This window comes from Artemia sp. Qi Xiang Cuo, chromosome 6 (assembly GCF_049724085.1).
Source record: "Artemia sp. Qi Xiang Cuo chromosome 6, ASM4972408v1, whole genome shotgun sequence".
In the NCBI taxonomy this organism is placed as follows: Eukaryota; Metazoa; Arthropoda; class Branchiopoda; order Anostraca; family Artemiidae; genus Artemia; species Artemia sp. Qi Xiang Cuo.
The window spans coordinates 17,381,025-17,401,879 of record NC_142799.1 but is presented as its reverse complement, the minus strand read 5'-3'; the positions used below and the strand labels follow the sequence as shown (position 1 = coordinate 17,401,879).

Here is a 20,855-nt window from a genome sequence, read left to right as displayed (position 1 = left end):
GAAATAAGGAAAAGGAAAAACAATAAATTGACAACAATTATTTGCAAATAATACTAATTAAATGAAGGAAGAAAAAAAAAATTATACAAAATCTAGTCTCTTTGTTCGGTTCAAGTATTCCAAAACGGCATGCCAAGCCCTATTAGTGAACCAGACAATATTAATATAAAAAGTTTTAGAGTAATAAAACCCTTGTTTTTTGCATTGCATTTCAATTCTTTAATTTTCCAAAAATTTACACTCAAACAGATAATGGTATAAAGTCTCCTCATCACCACAATCACAATTGGAACAATTACTTTATTTAATTCTACATAAAAATGGGTTTAATTTACAGTCACCAGTGACAATTTGCGTCAGCTGATACTTAGGAGAAGTTTTTGTAATTTGGAGAAGGTTAATATAATCAGTAAATAACTGAAGGGTCCAGGGCTTAATAGCTTGGCAGAATAGCTCATACCATTTCATATATAGGTTTTTGCGTAAGGTTTTCCGGATTTCATTTAAATTATTACAAGTAGAAAGGGAATTACCGAATAGAGAATTTACTTGCGAGTCCGTATAATGTGAATGGTCATTTAAATTATAATTATTTAAGCTATTGAGGGGTGGCCAGTAATCAGGCCTTCCTCTCTTTAGATATCTGGTGAGAGATATCTCTTTCGCTCTAAAATCGATAGGAAGGCATCCAGCTAAAGCCGTTATTGTCTCAGTTTTATCGGATAAAAAATCTTTTGAAATCAAAACCATTAAAATTCTTTGGACAGACACTGACTTTTTTACAAGTTTTTTTTTTATTCAGCATGGACAGCCGTACAGGTACTGCATATAAAATGGTAAATTAAATAGCGGCTTTATATAATTTCCTTAGGGCAAATAGTTTAAGACCCCAAGTGGTTCTGGCAGCACATAACAATTTTGTTGAATATTGTTTGGCGACTTTTATTTTGCTTCCAACATGATCAGTTCATAGTAATTTTCTATCAAGAATTAAGCCCAAGTATCTCACTTTATCGCTTATTAGTATTCTATGGCTTAAAAACTGAAGATTAATCTGTGGGATTTCTCTTTTATTCGTAAAGATGACAGCTTCGTATTTATTAGCGTCGAAATTTAATCTATTTTCATCAGCCCATTTTTCTAATAGTGTAAATATCTTTTTTGCAGTATGATTTAGGAAATTGACATCTTTAGAAGATATTGTTATACAAATATCATCAGCTTGTATTGTACAGCCTGTCGGTAACTCTGAACGAAGTAAATCGTCCATATTAATAGACCATAAGAACGGAGAGAGTATGCTTCCTTGTGGCAAGAATTTTTAAGGATACGAGTTATATTTATCAGCTTTATCACTACAGGAAACTGGTCGGTCTGATAGATCAATTTTAATCAACCTAACTAGACGAGTAGGGCAACCTAAATCTAATAACTTTTTTTAAAATCTCGGGGTGCCATGCATTGTCGAAGAAACCTTTGATATCAAAGAGAAGACAAAATGTAAATTTCTTCAACTTATTATTTTCTTCCACTGTTGTGACGAGTTTATCCAGAGCATCTACTGTTGATTTACCATTAACAAATCCAAACTGGTTATCAGAAATCCATTCCTTATTAATAATTAAATCATTTAAAATATATGATGGGATTCTTTTGTAAATTCTGCCAAAAACTGGTACCAAGCTGATGGGTCGATATGAAGACGGTAAGTCGTCATTGATTCTCCCTCGTTTAGGAATAAATATAATTTTAGAATTTTTCCAATCCCTTAGAAAATACTTTATATTCGAACATGCATTATATTTTAAGAAAAGTGGGGGCCAAGACACGAGAATTTTTTTTAATGACTATATTGACAATGCTATCTAGGCTAGGAGCTTTCAATGGTTTAAGAGAATTAATAGCATCTTGTAATGAATCAGTTGATATTGGTGACAGTTTATCTTGGTTATCAAATACATATTCAACTTGATCTCGAATCTGGCGGTGATAAGAAGTTTCCGTTGAGCGGTCATCGGAGGTAAACCATTTGTCAAAGAATACCTCACCAGCTTCATGGTACGATTCTGCGAACACACCATTCTATTTTACAACATGGATAGGAGATACTAAAGTGGGGCGGTTAGAGCATATTTTATGTATTGTCCTCCAGGGATCTAAGCTACCTTTAGTTGAACAAAAATTCTTCCAGTCTTCAAGTTTTGAATTTTTAATTTCATTTGAATACAGTCTTTTTTTTCATTTTCATAAAGGGATAATTTTAATCAGTTGAGTGAATTTTAAATTTTTTTAATGCTCTTCTATAATTAAACCTTAATTAAGTTAATTTTGGGGTCCACCATCTTGTATACTTATTGAGAATGATATTTTTTTTTCTCAGGCATTGCAATATTATTTCCGATTTGTATTATATCTTTAAGGCTTTCAACACAATTGTCAATCTCTTGTTTATTTTCCGTAGGCATGGCAAAAATGTTGTCGATATTATCTAAAATATGCTTGCTAAATACATTCCAATTCGCTTACATGTAATTGAAACGTGGAACAGTGAAATTTATAAAAGAGGAGTCTTGAGTGGCACACCTTAACTTAAAAGAAATATAGCCGTGATCTGAAAGACTGGGGCAAGTTAATACTTTCCAATCATAAATATCACGGGATAAACGATTTCCGACGGCGGTTGTATTCGGGCTCGTGGTATTAGATCTTGTATATGTTGCTACTGATGGATCATTTACAACAACTAATGGCAAACATGCGAAAAATAATTCCATCTCAGCCCCTCTCCCGTCAGTAATATTACTAGAAAGCCAAATAGGGCTTCTGGCATTAAAATCCCCACCTAAAATTAATGTAGACCTATTTCCTAATGTCTCAATCGGAGATAGACATAAGGAGGGATTTTTATATGAAGGAGGACAATAAGCTGATACAACTGTAAATGTCTTCTTATTAATATAAATGGAAACTACAACACATTTTTTGAAACATCATAATGTAAATCTGCTTTCAGCGTATTTTTTAACAAAAATAGCTGCGCTATAAAAAAATTTCGAAGGATCAAATTTAGAAAAACATCGGTAATTTGGTGGTACAGAGGAGACTTTTAAATTTTTATTCACGTATGGCTCTTGAACTAAAATAACATCTGGTTTAATTATCTCAATATTTTTATACAATTCTAATAAAGCTACATACGAGTGTTGTAAATTAATCTGAAGAAATGATAAATTATTTACTTGTGTTGCGCTCTGCATTTAAGTTGTGTAGTCCATATTTTTTTTTAATTGATCAGTTATTTCTAGAGCGATTGGACAGTTTTTAAGTCATATGATGGATGTAGTTAACATTTGACATGTCCTTTATAGCATGAACGACAACACGGACGGCTAGTAAAAAATTTAGTACAGTCAATGTAATTATGGTCGCCCATGCACCAAGAGCACGTTAAATCACCCCATGCGGTCAGATTTCTTGTGTCCAAAACGACACCAATTGGTGCATTGTATAAGGTTGATATAGTCCTCGCAGTATAGGCGTAAAACTCCAAAATTGAGGCCTCCTCTTTTTAAAATTTCTGCTCTGATCTTTGGGCTCATTTCTAATATTACGCTGCAGCTTTTTCCACAGTGGTAACCACCTCTAAGGTTTCTCCAGTAGTAACAAGATTTATAAGATCTGAATTACTTTGTCCTATAAACTCTTTGCACTCTGATTTACTTTTAAATGAAGGAGTACCACTCACAAGCATTCTTGGCAGGGGTTTTTTCAGTTCCCTCGGAGTATATTTTAGTGCTGCTGAATTTTCATTGAAAACACAAAGAGCTTTGTTCAAATGTTGTTTTGAAGTAAGTTCAACAATAATTTTACCTTCTTGGCCTTGTATGATTTTTTTAGCCGAGAATTTGCTTATATCTCTTCTGATTATTTTGCTAACATCTTGCACAATTTTTGCTGGGGTGTCCCTCCTTTTCTTTATATGATCAGTACCCTCATTACTACTTGGCTCAAGAATGATACTAAAGGTTTCAGGACCTTTCACAACGCTAGAATATGGTCTACGATTCACAGAGGAAGGTGGAGCCACTGTGTCTTTATTTTCCAATTTTTGCTGTAATTTAATTATATTTTGGAGATTAACATTCTCGTTGCGCAGGAGATTTGCGTTTTCTTCTAATAGCTGATGATATATGAACTGAACTCGCTCATAAAAACGTGCTGAGAAATTTGTATTGCACCAAAATATATTCGAATTTGCCGAATTGTATCGGGATCTTTAAATTGTACCAAAAACGGTACAAATTACTGCGCTGGCAACGCTGCGTCATATACTTGAATTAAATCAAGTTGTAGTACTCCTTAGGTATAGAATACTTATGACCTATATTACGCAAAATAAGACGGTTCTTCGTAAAATATTTAGTGCATACCAGAATTGGCAGATATTAATATTATTTTTCTCTTTATATTTGATTTCGTTCCCGGAAGAACAGCTTCTTCTGGTTATTGATTTTATATTTGAATTTCTTAAGTTTTCGAATGTACTGTTTTATGCCCGTTGTTATACTGTACTTTCCGTATATAAGTTTTATTCTTTTTTACTTTTTATTTAATGCTGAGAGCAAGGATGTATTCACAATTTTCGTTGGGGGGGGGGGGGGGGGTAAACAAAAACTTTAATAAAACGCATCAAAAATATGTTTAGATGCTTTTTTGTTGCTTTTTTACGAGTCGGACAATTTTTTTTTGGTGGGTGGGGGGGGGGGTTCAAACCCGGTAATTTCCCCATCCCTGGATATGGCCTTGATTGAGAGTAATGTCGCAGAAACTATAAAATAGCGTTGGTCTTTTGCAAACTATGTTAAATTAATATGTGTTTTAGGCAAGTTCGTATCCAGGATTTTTGTTTGGGGGGGGGGGAAGACAAAAAAAACTTTAGAAAACGCATGAAAAGTGTTTTTATATGCATTTTCTTACGTTCTTGCTAGTCGAACAAAAATTTGGAGGGGGATCAAACCCCGTAACCCTTCCCTTCTCTGGATATGGCCTTGGTTTGAGGTTAAATTCCTGTATATTTTTTTTCCATAAATAACGAAAAAAAAACTATTGTATGGTCTTTACGAATTTCTGATCAATCCTTGCCTTAAAAAAGAGGTTTTGTTTATTTAAATATGCATCATCGATTCTACATTTCAGATCAATTAAAATATATATATATTAAAAGTTTGGAAAAACGGTTAGAGACCAGTTCCTTTTTCGTAAATGGCTAATTAGTCGTATTCTAGCTTGTATGATTAAATCTTTGCATATTAATGTTACCTTTCTCTTAGATTCGAGTTTATTCCCCAAAAGAGCAGCTTCGCCCAGTTATTGATTTTACCTTTGAGGATGAACCCCTGACCACTCTCTCAACTGCTAATAAGGAATGGTGAGTTTCTCTAGTACAATTTTCAATTTAATGAATGCAGCTGTGAACTTGGCTTGATGACATTAATTTAGAAGCTGATTTCCTATTCTAAAAGGAGAAAAATAACTGAAAGCTAATGTTTAATTCTATTTCATCTTTATAACTTTATTTAAGAAAATTTTCGAGAGTATGAAGTAAATAGTTCATTCAAATAAAAAGGGAATATATTGTTTATTCAGGAGGAGGATAGGTTTTACCGTCAAGGGCGTATCCAGGACTTTGTTTTTCTGAGGATTGGGGAGTATTTTCGTGAGGTAGGGGTTACTAATTTCTTTTAACCTATCAAAAATTTTTCTATATGCATTTTTGTTACGTTTTTCGGGGGGGGGGGCTCAAACAACGTACCTCCCCCCCCCCCCTCCGCCTGGAACCGGCCTTTATTTTAGGTTACCTTCCTTGTTGAAAGAAGCTGGGTGGGTTCCTGGACAGGTGAATGATTGTTGTAATTTCCCTAATGGTTTTTAAGCGATTTGCCTGTTTTTTCTTATTTTTGAGAATCATTAAAACAGCAAATTCTCTTCTGAAAGACCTTGGAATTTCTGAATTTCCCTAATGGTTTCTAAGCGATTTGCCCGTTTTTTCTTATTTTTGAGAATCATTAAAACAGCAAATTCTCTTCTGAAAGACCTTGGACTGTTCACACATACTTAATAATTCGAAGACAGGATCCCTTGTAAAACGTTCTTCTTTTATGCCTTGGAAAGAGTGTGAGAATCATTCGCCTCCTAAATATGGATTATAAGCTACACTATCATTTGAAAGAGATTTAAAAATCATTCCTAGCGCTGAGCTCATTTAATTGAATAATGATTAATATAATAGATAATAATAAAAAATTTGATAAACAGGCAAATTGTACGAAAAATATTGAGAAGTGTCAGAAAAATAAAATTTTAATACTTCTGTGAGGGAAGGGCCCCTTCTCTTCCGTAGAATAAGTAAGGTTTATTCCACGTTTGGAATTTGTGTTTAAAGTTTATTTCAACGCAGACTTCCTTGGATTTGATCCAAGTGAAAAAACGAATGCCAGTTTTTTTGTCATTTTGGAGTGTTAATTCTTATTATTATAATTATATTATATAATTCTTATTATTATAATTCTTATTATGTAGGAGTAGTAGGTGAATAAAAAGAAATAAATTTTCTCAAATAAAAATATAGAGAGGACTTTAAAGCTTATAACGATCAGTAATTATTCCGTATCTGGGGACGGCCCCCCTCCTCCACCCCTCACTTTTTGCACTAAAGTTTGAATCTTTTTGATCCCTGAAGAACGACTGCTCAAACACATGGACCATTTAATTGGAACGAGAAGCACTGTTTAAGCGTTATGAAATTCTAAACTAAAGAGTAGGGATTTGGAGGGGCAGTCTCTCTGATATATGGAAAAATTTAGGTTCGTGTTAAGTTTTAATGCCGTTCTTTACTCTCATTTGAAGCAATTTGTTTCACATTTCATTCCTGCCCATTTTTGATGGTGTAGAAGGGTTATCCTAAATATGAGGGTTAGCCCTTCAACGCAACTCTTTAAGTCAATGTTTAACTTTTGCACAGCAATGCTTCCAGAAAAAAAGCTCATTTAATGTACATACTTTTATAAATAAAGTTTAAGTAGTATAATGAAGAAATGCCAAAAATTGAGAAACGAACCGGTTTCTAATAGATTTTAATGATCAACCTTGAAATTAATACATGTTGCAAATTGAGAATTAGTGTTAATAATACATTTCGTTGTTGCATATATTGTAATCAAAACTTCGTTTTCTAGAGTTTTGGTTTCTATTGACAAGTGTCGCTCTTTACTAACAGTTGATTTCTACAAGATGTTTGATCCAAGGCTCTCTTATAAATGCGAAGGAGGGTTGCTGCTCCCTTCTTCAAACCCTGTTTTTTTGTTTTGTTTTTTTTTTTTTTTTTTTTTTTTTTTTTTGTATTTAAGTTTAAGATCCGTAAGCCAATGCTTTGAGAATGACAACGTCCTTGAAAAAATGTATTCCTGCAACTATTTATTAGGAGGGAGGGGTCTGAAATATATAGGCCTCAAATATATATATATATATATATATATATATATATATATATATATATATATATATATATATATATATATATATATATATATATATATATACATATACATATATATATATATATATATATATATATATATATATATATATATATATATATATATATATATATATATATATATATATATATATATATATATATATATATATATATATATATATATATATATATATATATATATATATATATATATATATATATATATATATATATATATATATATATATATATATATATATATATATATAGGAAAATGAGATATATTATGCCATTTAAATATCGGTAAAAAAGCTCCTCGTAGTAATTGTCCCCCCCCTACTTCGAAAAATCTTTTGACGGTACTTATGATCCCCCACCCCACCACCACCACATCTCCATTTTTACCGATATGCATTTGAAAATATTTTCTGTAATAAGATGGGCTCTATCCCCTAACGGCACCAATATTACAGTCATAGGCCAAAATATTCCTTGGAGTCCAGAAGGATTGAAATTAGTTTGTATCCCTCCCCCAAACCTCCTTCCATATTTATCTCAAGGCTCATGGAGGGACTTAGGAAACTTGGCATAGAAGCGCACTTTTTGAGGATTTAAGCGCCTGTCCCTACACAAAGATCCGCCGGTCCTTTTCCATTACAGCTTGTGTGCAATTATGCGCCACTGTGCATAATTTTGTCAAGCATCAACCAATGCTTGACATTGTTTTTCAAATAAATGCTTGACAACTAATTTAGATGGAGTTTAAAATAAATGTGTATCTTAACTGTTTACTTTGTATGGAACGTGTGCATCCTTAGGAACGAATGCGCAAGCATGCGTTATTACTTCGTCTGAAACTGGAAAGCCCAATGTATATTGCCTTTTGATAATCTTTGATCGGTCGACCATCTCGTAATTTTCACTCGATGGCTTTTTGGCACTTTTTGGGCCAAGACTGCCATTGTACGCAAGAAATGAGTGAAAACGCCACTTCACTGTGGCACAGCCTTTTTCCGTCGCTTAAGGTCAATGGAATTGTCAGTGTCCTTTAAAAAGAGTCTTCCCCCGATATTCTAGGACCTTGGGTTCGATACGATTGCTCCTGGGGGAAAAAAGGAAACAAATTCGGATTTGTTATCATCTATCTCTTAAAAAAATACAAAATTTCCCGTTTTCTAGGTAGGGACTTGAAATCTCTGCAACAGGGGTTCTCTGATACGTAGAATTCGTTAGTGTAATTTTCATCAAAATCAACTTCCCCTTTTGGGGATGTTTCCTCCTTTTCGTGAGGTGATCAAATTTGCCCAGGCTCTTACCATCTGTTAAGTAACTTTAAATTTAATGATTTTTATATATCTGGAATTATCATAAAAAGTCTGTTTTTTTAATCTAAATATTAATATCAAAAATTCTTTTTTAGTTCTGGTTACTACTAGCAGGAATTTGTTGTTAATAGTAGCTTAACGTTCACGCTAGTGAATAAGGCGTAAAATTCATAAAATTATGCGCCCTGTGCACGAAAATCTGTGATAAAATTTGCACACGCTTCTCTCAGTGTGTTAAAAATTAACAGAAGCGAATCCTATTTTCTATGCTAAAATTGTACGTGGGCTATTCGTAGCCAATAGGCTGCCGCCTTTCGTGTCACTTGTGCATCAAAGAACGGAAAGAAGAAAAGTCTAATATTTTGTTTTGCCAAAAATTATTTAATTAAATGGAAAATCAATGAAATTTGGGGATTTTTTTTATTGATATTACAATAAAGAGAGAGTACCGACTCTGCTAATGTAACAAAATGGCAGTTGTGCAAGTTTAACAACAACAGCTTTAATCTTGCTGTGATAATTGAAGACATTTGATGTACAAATTTTTCCAATTATGCACGGGCGTGGAGAATAAGGGCTATTCACGTAAAGTATATTGTTTTTTTTTACGTAAGCCTGAACAGTCCTTTGCAGTTCCAAAATTACTTACAGTTTGTTGTTACGAACTGTACATAAAATAACTTATATAAAACTTGTAATAGAACTTGAATATTAAAAAATTATTTATTTAAAAATATACATAAAAATCTCGATTTAAACGTCGATAAAATCAAAGTCCCCGGTAACACTTGTCTCCGCCCTCCTAGGAAATTCCTTGACGAAACTGAAGATGCCGCCCCCCCCCGTCCGCTCCCTCTTTTGCGCTGGTAAGCATACCGACACATTTATAGCCCAAGTCGCTCTTTTTTTTCATTAATCCGGGCTATTATCCTAATTAGGAGCGTGAATCGTTATTATTTGGGAATATTCTTGTTAGCATAGACATTTAGGAGTTAACGAGCACTTTGACCCTTAAATTTAAAAAGATTTGGAAGTTGAGTTTATCAAGGATAGATAATGAAAGGAATAAACTTGTAAAATGATTCTAATTTTTCACAGTTCTGTTTTACGACGTCAAGTGTGCTATTAGATAAAAATTAGTAAATTTATGAATAGTTTAACCAGATATCAGAATCCTTTTATGAATTCTAAATAGGCTATACGATGCCAATAAATATTTTTCTAAATGCCCAATAATCGTGTCTATGAATTTTTTTTCATCTGGAAAATATCTACTGTGTGTATACATAGTCGAATGTTGTCTAAATGCATATGCACTTCGATCATTTCTGAATAAAGTAGCAAATACTAACTGTCGCTCTAGCTAAGTGTAGCTACAGGTACTAACTGTTGCTTTCACGCTTAAAGGTTATTTCAGGCGTTTTCACACTACTGATGTAATTCCCCAAAGCCCTTTGTTGAGCTGTTCTAAAAACGAGGATGAGAGGGGCAATATAGATCAGGAGGATCGAAGCAAAGACTTTGGGTAAATCATAAGAGTGAAAACTGGCATTAGTATTGACAAGAAAAACTATTAACGCCATCTAGCGTACGGTGACACTTGGGATTTTTTCAAGCTTTGGAATCGTTTTTTTGTCAGGAACTGAGATCAGACACTTATTACTGCCCTAATTTTACCAATTACACTAATTAAATTAATTATTCTTATTGTTGCACTGGAAAAAATGCCAAGCGTCGCCGGCCGCTAGATGGTGTTTCAAGTTGTGTTGTTTTTGTAGACGCTAGCTTAAGTTCCTACTCTTATAAGCTACCCATACTCTTTACATCGAAGTGTGATTCGAGAAACATTGCCTTGTTGATCTTACCTGTTTTATTACAATTTTCGCGGCTTCATCAACAATGCTGATATGTCGCTAGTCCTGGTAATTTTCTCATTTATATTCAGCTTTGAAATATTTGTTGTACCTTCGCTTGAATGGGAGGCTATTCCAGTTGGTGAAGGGTTGTGGAACGAAGTTCTTTTTTAGGTATTCCTGACGGGGTGTGCCCTGCTCAAGGTATTCTAGCCGGGCTGTGTTTTGACGAGTCATCCATAAAGCTCTTTCAGAAATGAACTTTGATAACTCCTCTGATTGAGGGAAATGCATGTATTTGTAAAGGACTGATATAGTTACCACATCGAAACGATCTTGGATCGGTTGCAGAGGTTTGGGATCAGGGTATCCAGAAGTTGCGGCATGAGCTGCTCAATTTTTACAACGTTGGAGACGAGAGGTGTGGCTTTTTTGAGTACCAGCAAAACGAGGACATACTCATTTATGTCCTCATTAATAATAATTTATTTTGGTAAACTTTTGGCAGTTCATATTATTGACTTAGGAATAAAGTGAACGTACCACTCGATGCCTTTTTTTATGCTCTTTACAAATAATAATCGCTTCTATCGGAAATTCAAATTTTGGAACATCAAGTCTCTCAAAACGAAGCTACAAGACATTCTTGAAGAAACGTACCTGTGGATGGACGCAAATCGTCTAGTCATCAACATTGACAAATCGAATGTTCTATTTTTTTCACGTACAGATTCGCTGGCTCCTGATGTGATTGGTATTGAAACCTCTCGTGGACTTATAAAGACACCAGAAAAAAGACACGTTAGAAACCTTAGGGTTTTAATCAACAAAAATCTCTCTTTCTCAAGCGAGAAAGCAAGTATCAAGACGAAGCTTTTAAGAAGCCTTGAGAAAAGTCAGTCACCAGTTCTTTAAAAAAATACTGATTCTTATTCACAGTGCTGTTATCAAGCCTCACATTCAATATTGCTCTACAGTTTGGCAATCTAATTTCAAGATATATTTACAGAGACTAAACTCACTTCACAGCAAAGCACTTCAAATTTTAGGCCCAGCACCGAACAGACTATCAATGGCATCACTTTACAGACTATCTTGCACCGTTTTTTGTTTTAAATATTTTTCAGGAACACTCCAATCACCATTTAAAGGCTTATTCACACTAGCATCACAAATCCATAGTTTAAATACACGATCTTCATCAGACATTTATGTACCCCCGACACCGACAGCTAGGTCGGAATTTTCTCCTAGAATTGCGTATGCTAAAGAGTGGAGTGCACTTCCGCAAGAGCTAAAGTCATATAGGACTCTCGGCTCCTTTAAAAAGAATGTGAAAAAATATCTAAAAGATTAAAAATTTATTTACTAGATTTATTTTATTATTATTATGTTTAGAATTTTTGGATATTATTATTATTTATTATATTTTAGTTTGATACTTCAAGGGGTGGGAGCGGAGGAGAAGTTGTGTTAAATTTATTGTTATTTGATCGGGGTAGAAATTGGAGAGGACAGGAGGCCACGCTGTATTTAGAGTGTGCAATTTTTACGGGCCCAAACGTGCATCAATGCACAAGGAACTGAGTTAAGTGTATTTTTATATTTTTTTTAATTAAAACCCATATTGAACTTGAACCAACCCCCATCCCCCTAATGTGCAAATATATACCCTGAATTGGAATATACCATGAATTGTCGACGGCTAAGTTTTGAATCGCAAAATTCAGCGCTATTTTGTCGACGGCATTCGAAAAACTTGAAACGGTAGGAAAACGTTCTATTATTCAGTTGCCTAATAGATGAGGTTTGAATTGTTATAAATAAGTATTTTTGGAATATGTTACTCTTGAACAACTTATTTATAAACTACTTATGTACTTATAACAAATTTTCAATAACTTAACTAGTGTTGATAACTTCTTTGTGTGGTTACAATTCAGGGTATATATTTGCACATTAGGGAGCATAAAAAAAGGCATCAAGTGGTATGTTCACTTTATTCCTAAGCCAATAATATGAACTGCCAAAAATTTACCTTTATTTCAACCCTATGTACAAGTATGAAAAGCACTTAGAGGACTACGAAGATACAGGAAATGAAAGCAATTTCAAGAAAAACTCACAAGAAAAATAAGATCTCAGCTACTTAGACAGCACAATCAAGCTATCCAGAAGCGGAAAGTCAACTATTTTCTCGACGTTTGCGGAACCTGTCCACTAGCTGGTCCTTGAAGAAATATCGAAAAACCATATATATTTGAAATGTAACGGTTGCGAGTCCAAAGAGGTAACTGCAGAAGATATTTGTGAAAACGAAAGAGTGAAAACGGAAACTGCGAAAATGGAGACTTAATTTTTTTCCGCTCGGGTAGTTTGAAAAACTCCATAAAGGGACCAAGAAGAAGACATGCCGGGCAAAAAAAGCGTTGTGAAGTCTGCCCAGGGTTGTTTTCTGGAACTGGCCTTTAAGTCGAGCAAGTAGCCCTTCCAACGTTGCGATAGCAAGTGTTTTAGTAGTTTTAACATTTGAGCCAAATGAAAGACCTAAATATTTTACAGAAGATGATGTGGAAATAGTTGCTGGGCCAACATGGACAGTAACAGGAGGTTTCTGAGACGAACCGTAGACGAGAAGCTCAGTTAGAGGAGGCGGCTAATCTCATTGAGACCAGAGCAAACCGTGTCAACTGCATTTTGGAGAACTTGGAGATCGTCTGATAGTAGAAGAATGTCGTGTACGTAATAGAGGTGGCTGGTTTCATTATGGGGTTCAATCAGGAATGGAGCAATATTTTTAGTAACGAGTCAGATGGCATTATTGAAAAGAGCTGGACTAAGCACAGAGTCTTGTTTCATACCTTCCTAATAGTAATGGAGTTGCTAAGCTGGCTACCTAGCCACGCCCGTAAGGAAGTATTGCCATACCGAATCCATAAGAAACCGCAGAGAAAAGGGTTTATACCACTTCTCAACAGTGAAAGAATAGCCTGTGAATGAATAATGAAATCAAACACCTTTGAAATGTCAATCCCACATGCATACAGATTCTTTTTCAACATCTGATAGTGATCTAAAATAGCCAAAAGTTGTGTCTGCCTTTTTGAATGGTCTGATACAAGACGGGAAAAAAGGGAAGATTTACTCGTCAGAGAGGGCACTTTTGCATCTTAGGATAACTCCTAGCTCCCCGGAGCAGGAAGCTCTCTCTTTGCTGAGGTGTTCGGCCTACGTGAGATCTGAAGAAACAATTCTTGAGATCTCACTTTACTCAATCCCTTTGATTGGAATATAATTAACTTTGATTGTTAAAATGTCATGCGAGGTTTAGGTATGGCAGTGATGTATCTTTTTTTTTACTTTTATTTGATCTCTAATTTAAGTTATCCTGAAAGTTTTTCCCATAATTACATGCTGTGTAAAACAAAATTTTCAGCATTTCATTTTTTGTGTTTATTGTGTTTTGGTGTGTATTTTCTCTGAAAAAAAGGAAAGAAGCCAAGAAGAATCTTGGCCGCACTGACTGAGTAAGTGTCTTCACCTGAGCGTTGCAGACGATAGCAAAGATCTGTAGAAAAACTTTAAGAAATATATTGAAAAGCTTCAAAAGAAATATATTGGTGTAAAATATAGTTTGTAATGAAATTGTAATCGAAAACAATACCAAAAAGGACACAAAATAATGGTATTGTATCATTTAGGACAAACAGTAGCCTACATACCTTTCCCAATATGAAGGCATGTCACTTGTTTAGAAAAATCCATTCGTGAACATAATTGAACAATATACCCCCCCCCCCCCCCGCTATCTAGAACTTACTCTTACCAGTAAATTGTACAAATATTAAAAAATGTGGTATCAATTAAATTCTTTTTTGGTAAAAGAAATGTTGCAGTTGTTTTCAGCCTGTTAAAGTGAAATGCAGTAATTGCCAGAAAATCGAAAATCGAGCCTGGTTTGCCCCGTTAATTGTTTGCCAAATAAGTGAATTACTGCTGTTAAATAGGCTAATTAGTCTTGCTAAATAAGTTACTAACAAAAGTTATTCCTGAAGAAAAGAAGATGAATAATGTTGCAAATTTAGGGGTCCAAACTAAAATGGCAATTTTCCAAATTGTGATTTTACACTAATTTTTCTGTAACCGTTTTTATTTTCTTCGCTTTTGTTTTTCAAACCGGTTTCTAAGTTTCCTCCACGTAGCTTACAAACTTAGTTATTCCATGAGTTCGATAGTAGGTTTTTTTTTCTTTTAATGATTTTTGCAAAAATCCAAAAGTTCGCTTCTTAGGGATCAGGTAATTTTGAATCCATCGTAAATCTGATGAGCCTTTTTTTTCCCTTCTTTTTATTAGGACGTGATTATTTACTTTGTTACTAAATTGTATTTTATTTCTTTTAGGGAAGTTGTGGTTGGTAGTGGCCGAGGTCGTTTAGCCCTGTTTGACTTGAGACAAAGAAGGATAGTTCACAGTATGAAGGGGCTAGTTGGCGGAATTAGAGATTTAGTCTGCCACAAGACTAGGCCGTATGTCGCTAGTGTTAGCCTTGACCGCCATCTGCGAATCCACGAACTTAATACAAAGAAACTCTTATTTAAGGTATTAGATCAATGTCTTAAAGGTCTTATGTCTTAGATTAAGGTCTTAAATTAATATGGTTTCTTCCAAAACAGAAATGTGTAACCAAATACAGAACTTAATGACTGCTCAACGAATGAAGCCACGCAGCATCATAAGTGAGATAAGACTGTATGTCACAAGTGTCAGTCTCGCCCTCCATCTTCGAATCGACGACCTTAATACAAAGAAGCTATTATTTAAGCTATTATATTAAAGGTCTTATGGTCTTGATTTAATTCATTTTGGCCCAAAACCGAATCAGATACATAAATTAATAACAGTGTAACGCTCCCGGCAGCTATGGAGACTGAGAGTCAAAGCTAACTGTCGCAGGACCTGGTGGTTCTGAGGAGTAGTGACCCAAGAGATAAATTTAGCCATGATTTACCTAACCTGACATGACGACCTAACCTATTAAAGCTTTGTGTTGTTCCGACTCAGCTGGCCATGCATTATGACGAGTTTTTAGCGGTAGTAGCTGCAGCTCCAAAGTCAAATTATTATTTTTAAATTTTATGTTATAAGATATCTTATATCATATGTATTATAAATGTTATATTGTGAGGAACACATGAAATAAATTTAGATTTAGAAATAAATAAATTTGACCATGTATTGAATTTAGCATAAACTTAACAGTAAATAAAATTAACCATTTAGCTATGAACCTGATACGACTTTTTGCTGTTCTGTCTCAGGTGGCCTTGTATTGCGACGATTTAGTGTGGTGGTAGCTGCAGCTCCAAAGTCAAATTTTTATTTTTAAATCTTTTAGTTTTTTCAAGAAATATATCTGTAAATATTAAAATGTTGGTATTAACGCTGAAAATTGGTAATAAACATTCAATAGGTTGAATATTAAAATCTGGGATGGAATAAAAATATGGACTTTGACTTTCTATAGACTTTATTTCTTAGCTCTAGGCAAGAATATCTCAATTCACTTTGAAATGGTAAATTCAGCAGGCCAAATGTTAGTATTCAGTATGTGAAATATTCAATAGCCTAAAGAATAAAATGCAGGGTTACATAAAAACTTGGGCTTCTACTTTCTATACACTTTATTTCTTAGTTTTAATGTCAGAGTATCTGAGTATTTGATGACACAGTAAATTCAGTAGGCTAAAGATTTAATGCTTGACTTACTTGACTCCTTGAAGGTCGTCTTGGGGCTCTTTCTTCGTAATGGTGTGGATGTGCCTTCTGTATGCCACACGGTCTTCTGCTAGGCGAAGAAGGTCCGAGAGGCGGTGAGGTGCGAAGCTTACCTTCCACCTTTTTGGGAAACGACCACGAGGACGAGAACCGTGAATTTGATCTTCGAGGGTGATTTTCGGGGGTCGGTACTGATTCTTCCGTTGTACGTGACCGAGCCATCGAAGTTGCTGATGCTGGATCTTCATGAGAATTGTTCGTTGTATTTTAAGGCACTCGAGAAGTTCGTCGTTTGAGATTCTATCAAGGTAAGTGATCCCGACGATGCGGCAGAGGCACTTAGTTTCAAAAGCTGCGAGTTGACAATTTTCATCCACCTTCAGCGTCCGTGTTTCACATGAGTAGATTGCGATGGGGATGATCAGAGTATTGAAAAGTCGTGTCTTAAGCCACAGAGACAAATCCTTACTTCGCCATATGGGCATAAGGACTTGAAACTGGAACTCGCGAGGGCGAGACGTCTTTTAATGTCTTTTGAGTGACTGTTGTTGCTGGTGATCAAACTACCGAGGTAAGGGAACTCGTCGAACCACTAGATATTCTCTCCATTATGTTTCAGGTCTGGTTTAACTGTATCCTGCGGCTTTCGTGAGCAGCACATAGCCTTTGTTTTGGATACATTTATGATCATTCCAAAAGAACTAGTGGCTTCGAGGACGTCGTTAGCAACGGCTTGTTGATCCTCGGGTGTTTCAGCCATTTCGTCGATATCGTCGGTGTAGGTTCGCTTATCTGTCTGAACAGCCCCTATATGTGCGCCGCAAGTTGTTTCCACCAGGGATAAGACTGCTGTGAGGAAGAGGTTAAACAGCTCTGAAGACAAGAGGCATCCTTGAAGAACACCTGCAGACGTCTGGAAACTGTCAGTGAGACCTTCACTAGTCATGACACGACTCCCAAATTTGGTGTACATATCTTTGATAAGGTAGACTAGGTTTCGTGGGATTCCGTAATGGAGGAGGATATGCCATAGGCCTTTTCTCTGTTATTGTGTTTTTGTTTCTCAGCACATAATAAAGTAGTTTCGTCGGTTATCCAAGGCTTTTTATCACCCTTTTTGGATCCTAGAGTGGACATCGCTACGTCGCGGATGATATTAAAGGAGTCTGTGACCAGTTTATCGATATCCTCTTTAGATAGAGATCCGAAAGAAGGTCCGATATTTAAGTAGATAGTTCCTCGATGTAAGTCTGGTGGGTTTGAGGGTCTTTGACAAGATGCGTGTTGAAACGAGCGGGTCTCTTGTTCAGCTATGCGGAAGATTTCAGGCGTATCTTCAGTTCAGACATGACCAGGAAATGGTCGCTGTCGAAATTGCCACCTGCGAGGGTGACAGTATCTAGCACAGACGATATCCACCGCCTAGAGGCGAGCACGTAATCAATAAGATTACGGTTTTTTTTTCCATCCGGCGAGGTCCATATCGCCTTACGACGTTCTCTGTGTTTGAAGAGAGTATTGGTAATGACCAGATCGTTGTCTCTGCAGAATTCAATGAGGCGTTCTCCCCTCCTGTTAAGTCGTTCAAGGCCAAATTTACCCATAACATCTTCATTTCCAGCAGAAGCTTTACCAACAATAGCATTGACGTCGCCAATGACAACGACAAGGTCTTTTTTGGGAACTGCGTCAACTAGGCTTTACAGTTGAAGGTAGAAGTTGTGAGACTCTTCATCTGGTTTGCTGCAGTCAGGAGCGTAGACTTGTATGATCGTCATGTTGATCGGTGATCCTTTCATTCGTATCATAATCAACCGTTCTGAAACAGGTGTTACGGAAATCAGGGATCTTCGTGCTTTACTCGTCATCAAAGATGCGGGCTTCAACTTTCTTTAAACTTGATTTTTAGTTTTATGTCAGAATATCTGTAGAACACGGCAAATTATGACAAGCGAAAACGACTAAGTGACGCTTTAAATTCTGGCCGGTAGTCTGATTGAATGTGAAACTCACTAGAGTCAGAAAAGTTGAAGGACCAAGTGTCTTTTGCCTTTTATTGTGTTTAGCACAGCCCAAAAAGCAGAGAAATTTAAAAAAAAATTAAAAGTCGGGGACTGCTCCCATCAATCGAAGAGAAATATACCCTTATATACCCAAATATGTCTATACTCATGCGCCTAAATAATGGTTTATATATAGGGAAGTTTATTTTTTCACAAGAAAAAAATATAATCACTTCTAATTTCACCAGTATAATTTTGTAATCTTGTACATCCAACAGATAGTGTAATTCAAGGAGATTCAGATGTGTATCATATTGTCTCTATAGCTAATATCTAGCTGAAAAGGAAAAATTTTGTTCTGTGATTATGTGATTATGATTTTGTTCTCAACCATTGTCACTAGACAAAATCTGACGTATATAGGTTCTGAGACCACACTGGCTATACATGGCTAACAAAAAAAAAAGTGAAAGAATAAAGAGAACAAAAAGACAAAACAAATGAGACCTGTTTAGCCAATGAATAACTGAAAAAGCAGATATGTTGGTAAAGTTTTTCTGCTAAGCCGTCTTCAAGGAAGAAAAAACATTTATATAAGAAAAAACTAAACCAAACTAAATGATAGAAAAAAACTAAATAAAAAATTGACAACTATTGCTGCTGGAAAATGGACACCGTTTAGATGGCTTTTGCTAGCAGTGCTCTTTTTTACGTCATCTCTGATTTTACAATCGTCTTTAGTCAGAATAGTCACACTAGAGTCACAATGGTCACAATAGTCTGATTTTACAATATTTTTGATTGTGGAGTAAAGTATATTAAGAATTTAAAATAATATTTTAAGTTTGTATATTAAGTTATTAATACTAGATTCTATCATTTGAGGCTATTCCATGTTTGAAATCATGCGCATTTTTTCCGCTTCGGCATTATGATATTATGATTGTGAGTGTGGCCCTGAAATGGCCATATTTCGCTTAAACGCTAAAAAAATGCTTAAAATAACCCCGCATGCGGAGTTAGCGGTCGCATAGTGCAGTGGAGAGCGGATCGCACCTCTAATCCAAAGGTCGTTGGTTCCAATCCCACCATGGGCCCCTGTATAGGAAGTGGGGACCACTGATTGTGGCTCATATTTCACCCTGTGGTGGCACAGTGGATGATGTTCTGCGCGGCAGTACAGGGCCCGGGATTCAATCCCTGCTACTGCAAGGTTGGGTGAAAAGGCCTGCTGTCTGTTTCTTAAAAACAAAATCCAGCAGCTCAAATGTCGATTCGACGCTCTATGTGCCATCAGTAGTTGGGGAAGATCTTGACCCTTTTTTTGTCCAGCCCACGGAGTGGGAATTTTCTTCCGAATGCTTAATAACTGCTGTTTTTGATTTGCCAGGAGTTTAAGGGAGGTATACGTAAATGAGGCATCGAATAGCCTCTTACTATCGCCTTAAGACCCAAAAAGCTTTCAGTGAGCCTTCAAGGACGTCAATGAGGCATCGAATACTTTTTTACTAACCTCTTAAGACCTAAAATGCTTTTAGTGAGTCTCCAAGGACGTAAATGAGGCATTGAATAGCCTCTTACTATCGTCTTAAGACGAAAATTCTTTCAGTGAGCCTCTAAGGGCACCTCGTTATGGAACCAGTCAAATTGACGTCTAGAAGATAACTTTTTATTCTATGGGTAAGCTATTTTTGTCGTCAAAAGTTAATCATATGCTTCATAGGTAAGATCTAAAATTTAAAAAAGTGCCCTTAATCGACCTAGCTTCTAAGAAGATCGTGGACTCTTTTTTCTCTCTGACATGGCACCAAAATCGATTTTAGGCTATTGTGTCTCATTCAACTTACTTTTTTCTTCAGGTTTATTTGAAGAGTCGATTAAATTCCATCCTTATGAGGTCTTCATTTGCCCAAGATGAAACTGAAGAGCTAGAAATTAAAGAGGAAATTGAAACTCCAGTTCCCAAAGGGGATGATAGCATAGAAGAAATAACGATATCAGATGATGAAAATGATGATATTTGGAATAATATAGAGTGTGTATCTGGCAATGCTTCTAAAAAGTTGAAATACACATGAGCTTTCCTTAAATTTTTTCTATAGTTGTTAGTGTATGTACACACCAGGAGGTAATGGATAGACGTTTATCCCGGGATACCCACAGAGGCAGGAATGGGTATAGCTACCCTAACTCACTGGATAGCGTCATTTCTGAGGTAAAGAAAATATTTTTGCCGCGGAAAAAATTAAACCTCTGTCACCTGGAGGAGTTTCTTCCTACTTGATCTCTCTGTAAAATTTCTGAGATTGCCCTTGCTGCTTATGAGCATATGATGCTATTTTTAGTTTGTTTTAGTATGAC

General features: G+C 35.6%; 1 protein-coding gene across 1 annotated transcript in view; it reads left to right on the top strand.

Annotated features, from left to right (window-relative positions):
• l(2)k09848 (WD repeat domain 74 lethal (2) k09848) overlaps positions 1 to 20,607 on the top strand; it is a 72,514-nt gene extending 51,907 nt beyond the window's left edge. Inside the window, exons 6-8 of the mRNA XM_089090071.1 lie at positions 5,331 to 5,428; positions 15,117 to 15,315; positions 20,354 to 20,607. Coding sequence (XP_088946197.1) covers positions 5,331 to 5,428; positions 15,117 to 15,315; positions 20,354 to 20,572 — 516 coding nt within the window. The 3' untranslated portion in view covers positions 20,573 to 20,607. The remainder of the gene's footprint in view (positions 1 to 5,330; positions 5,429 to 15,116; positions 15,316 to 20,353) is intronic.
• Positions 20,608 to 20,855: the final 248 nt, after the last annotated feature.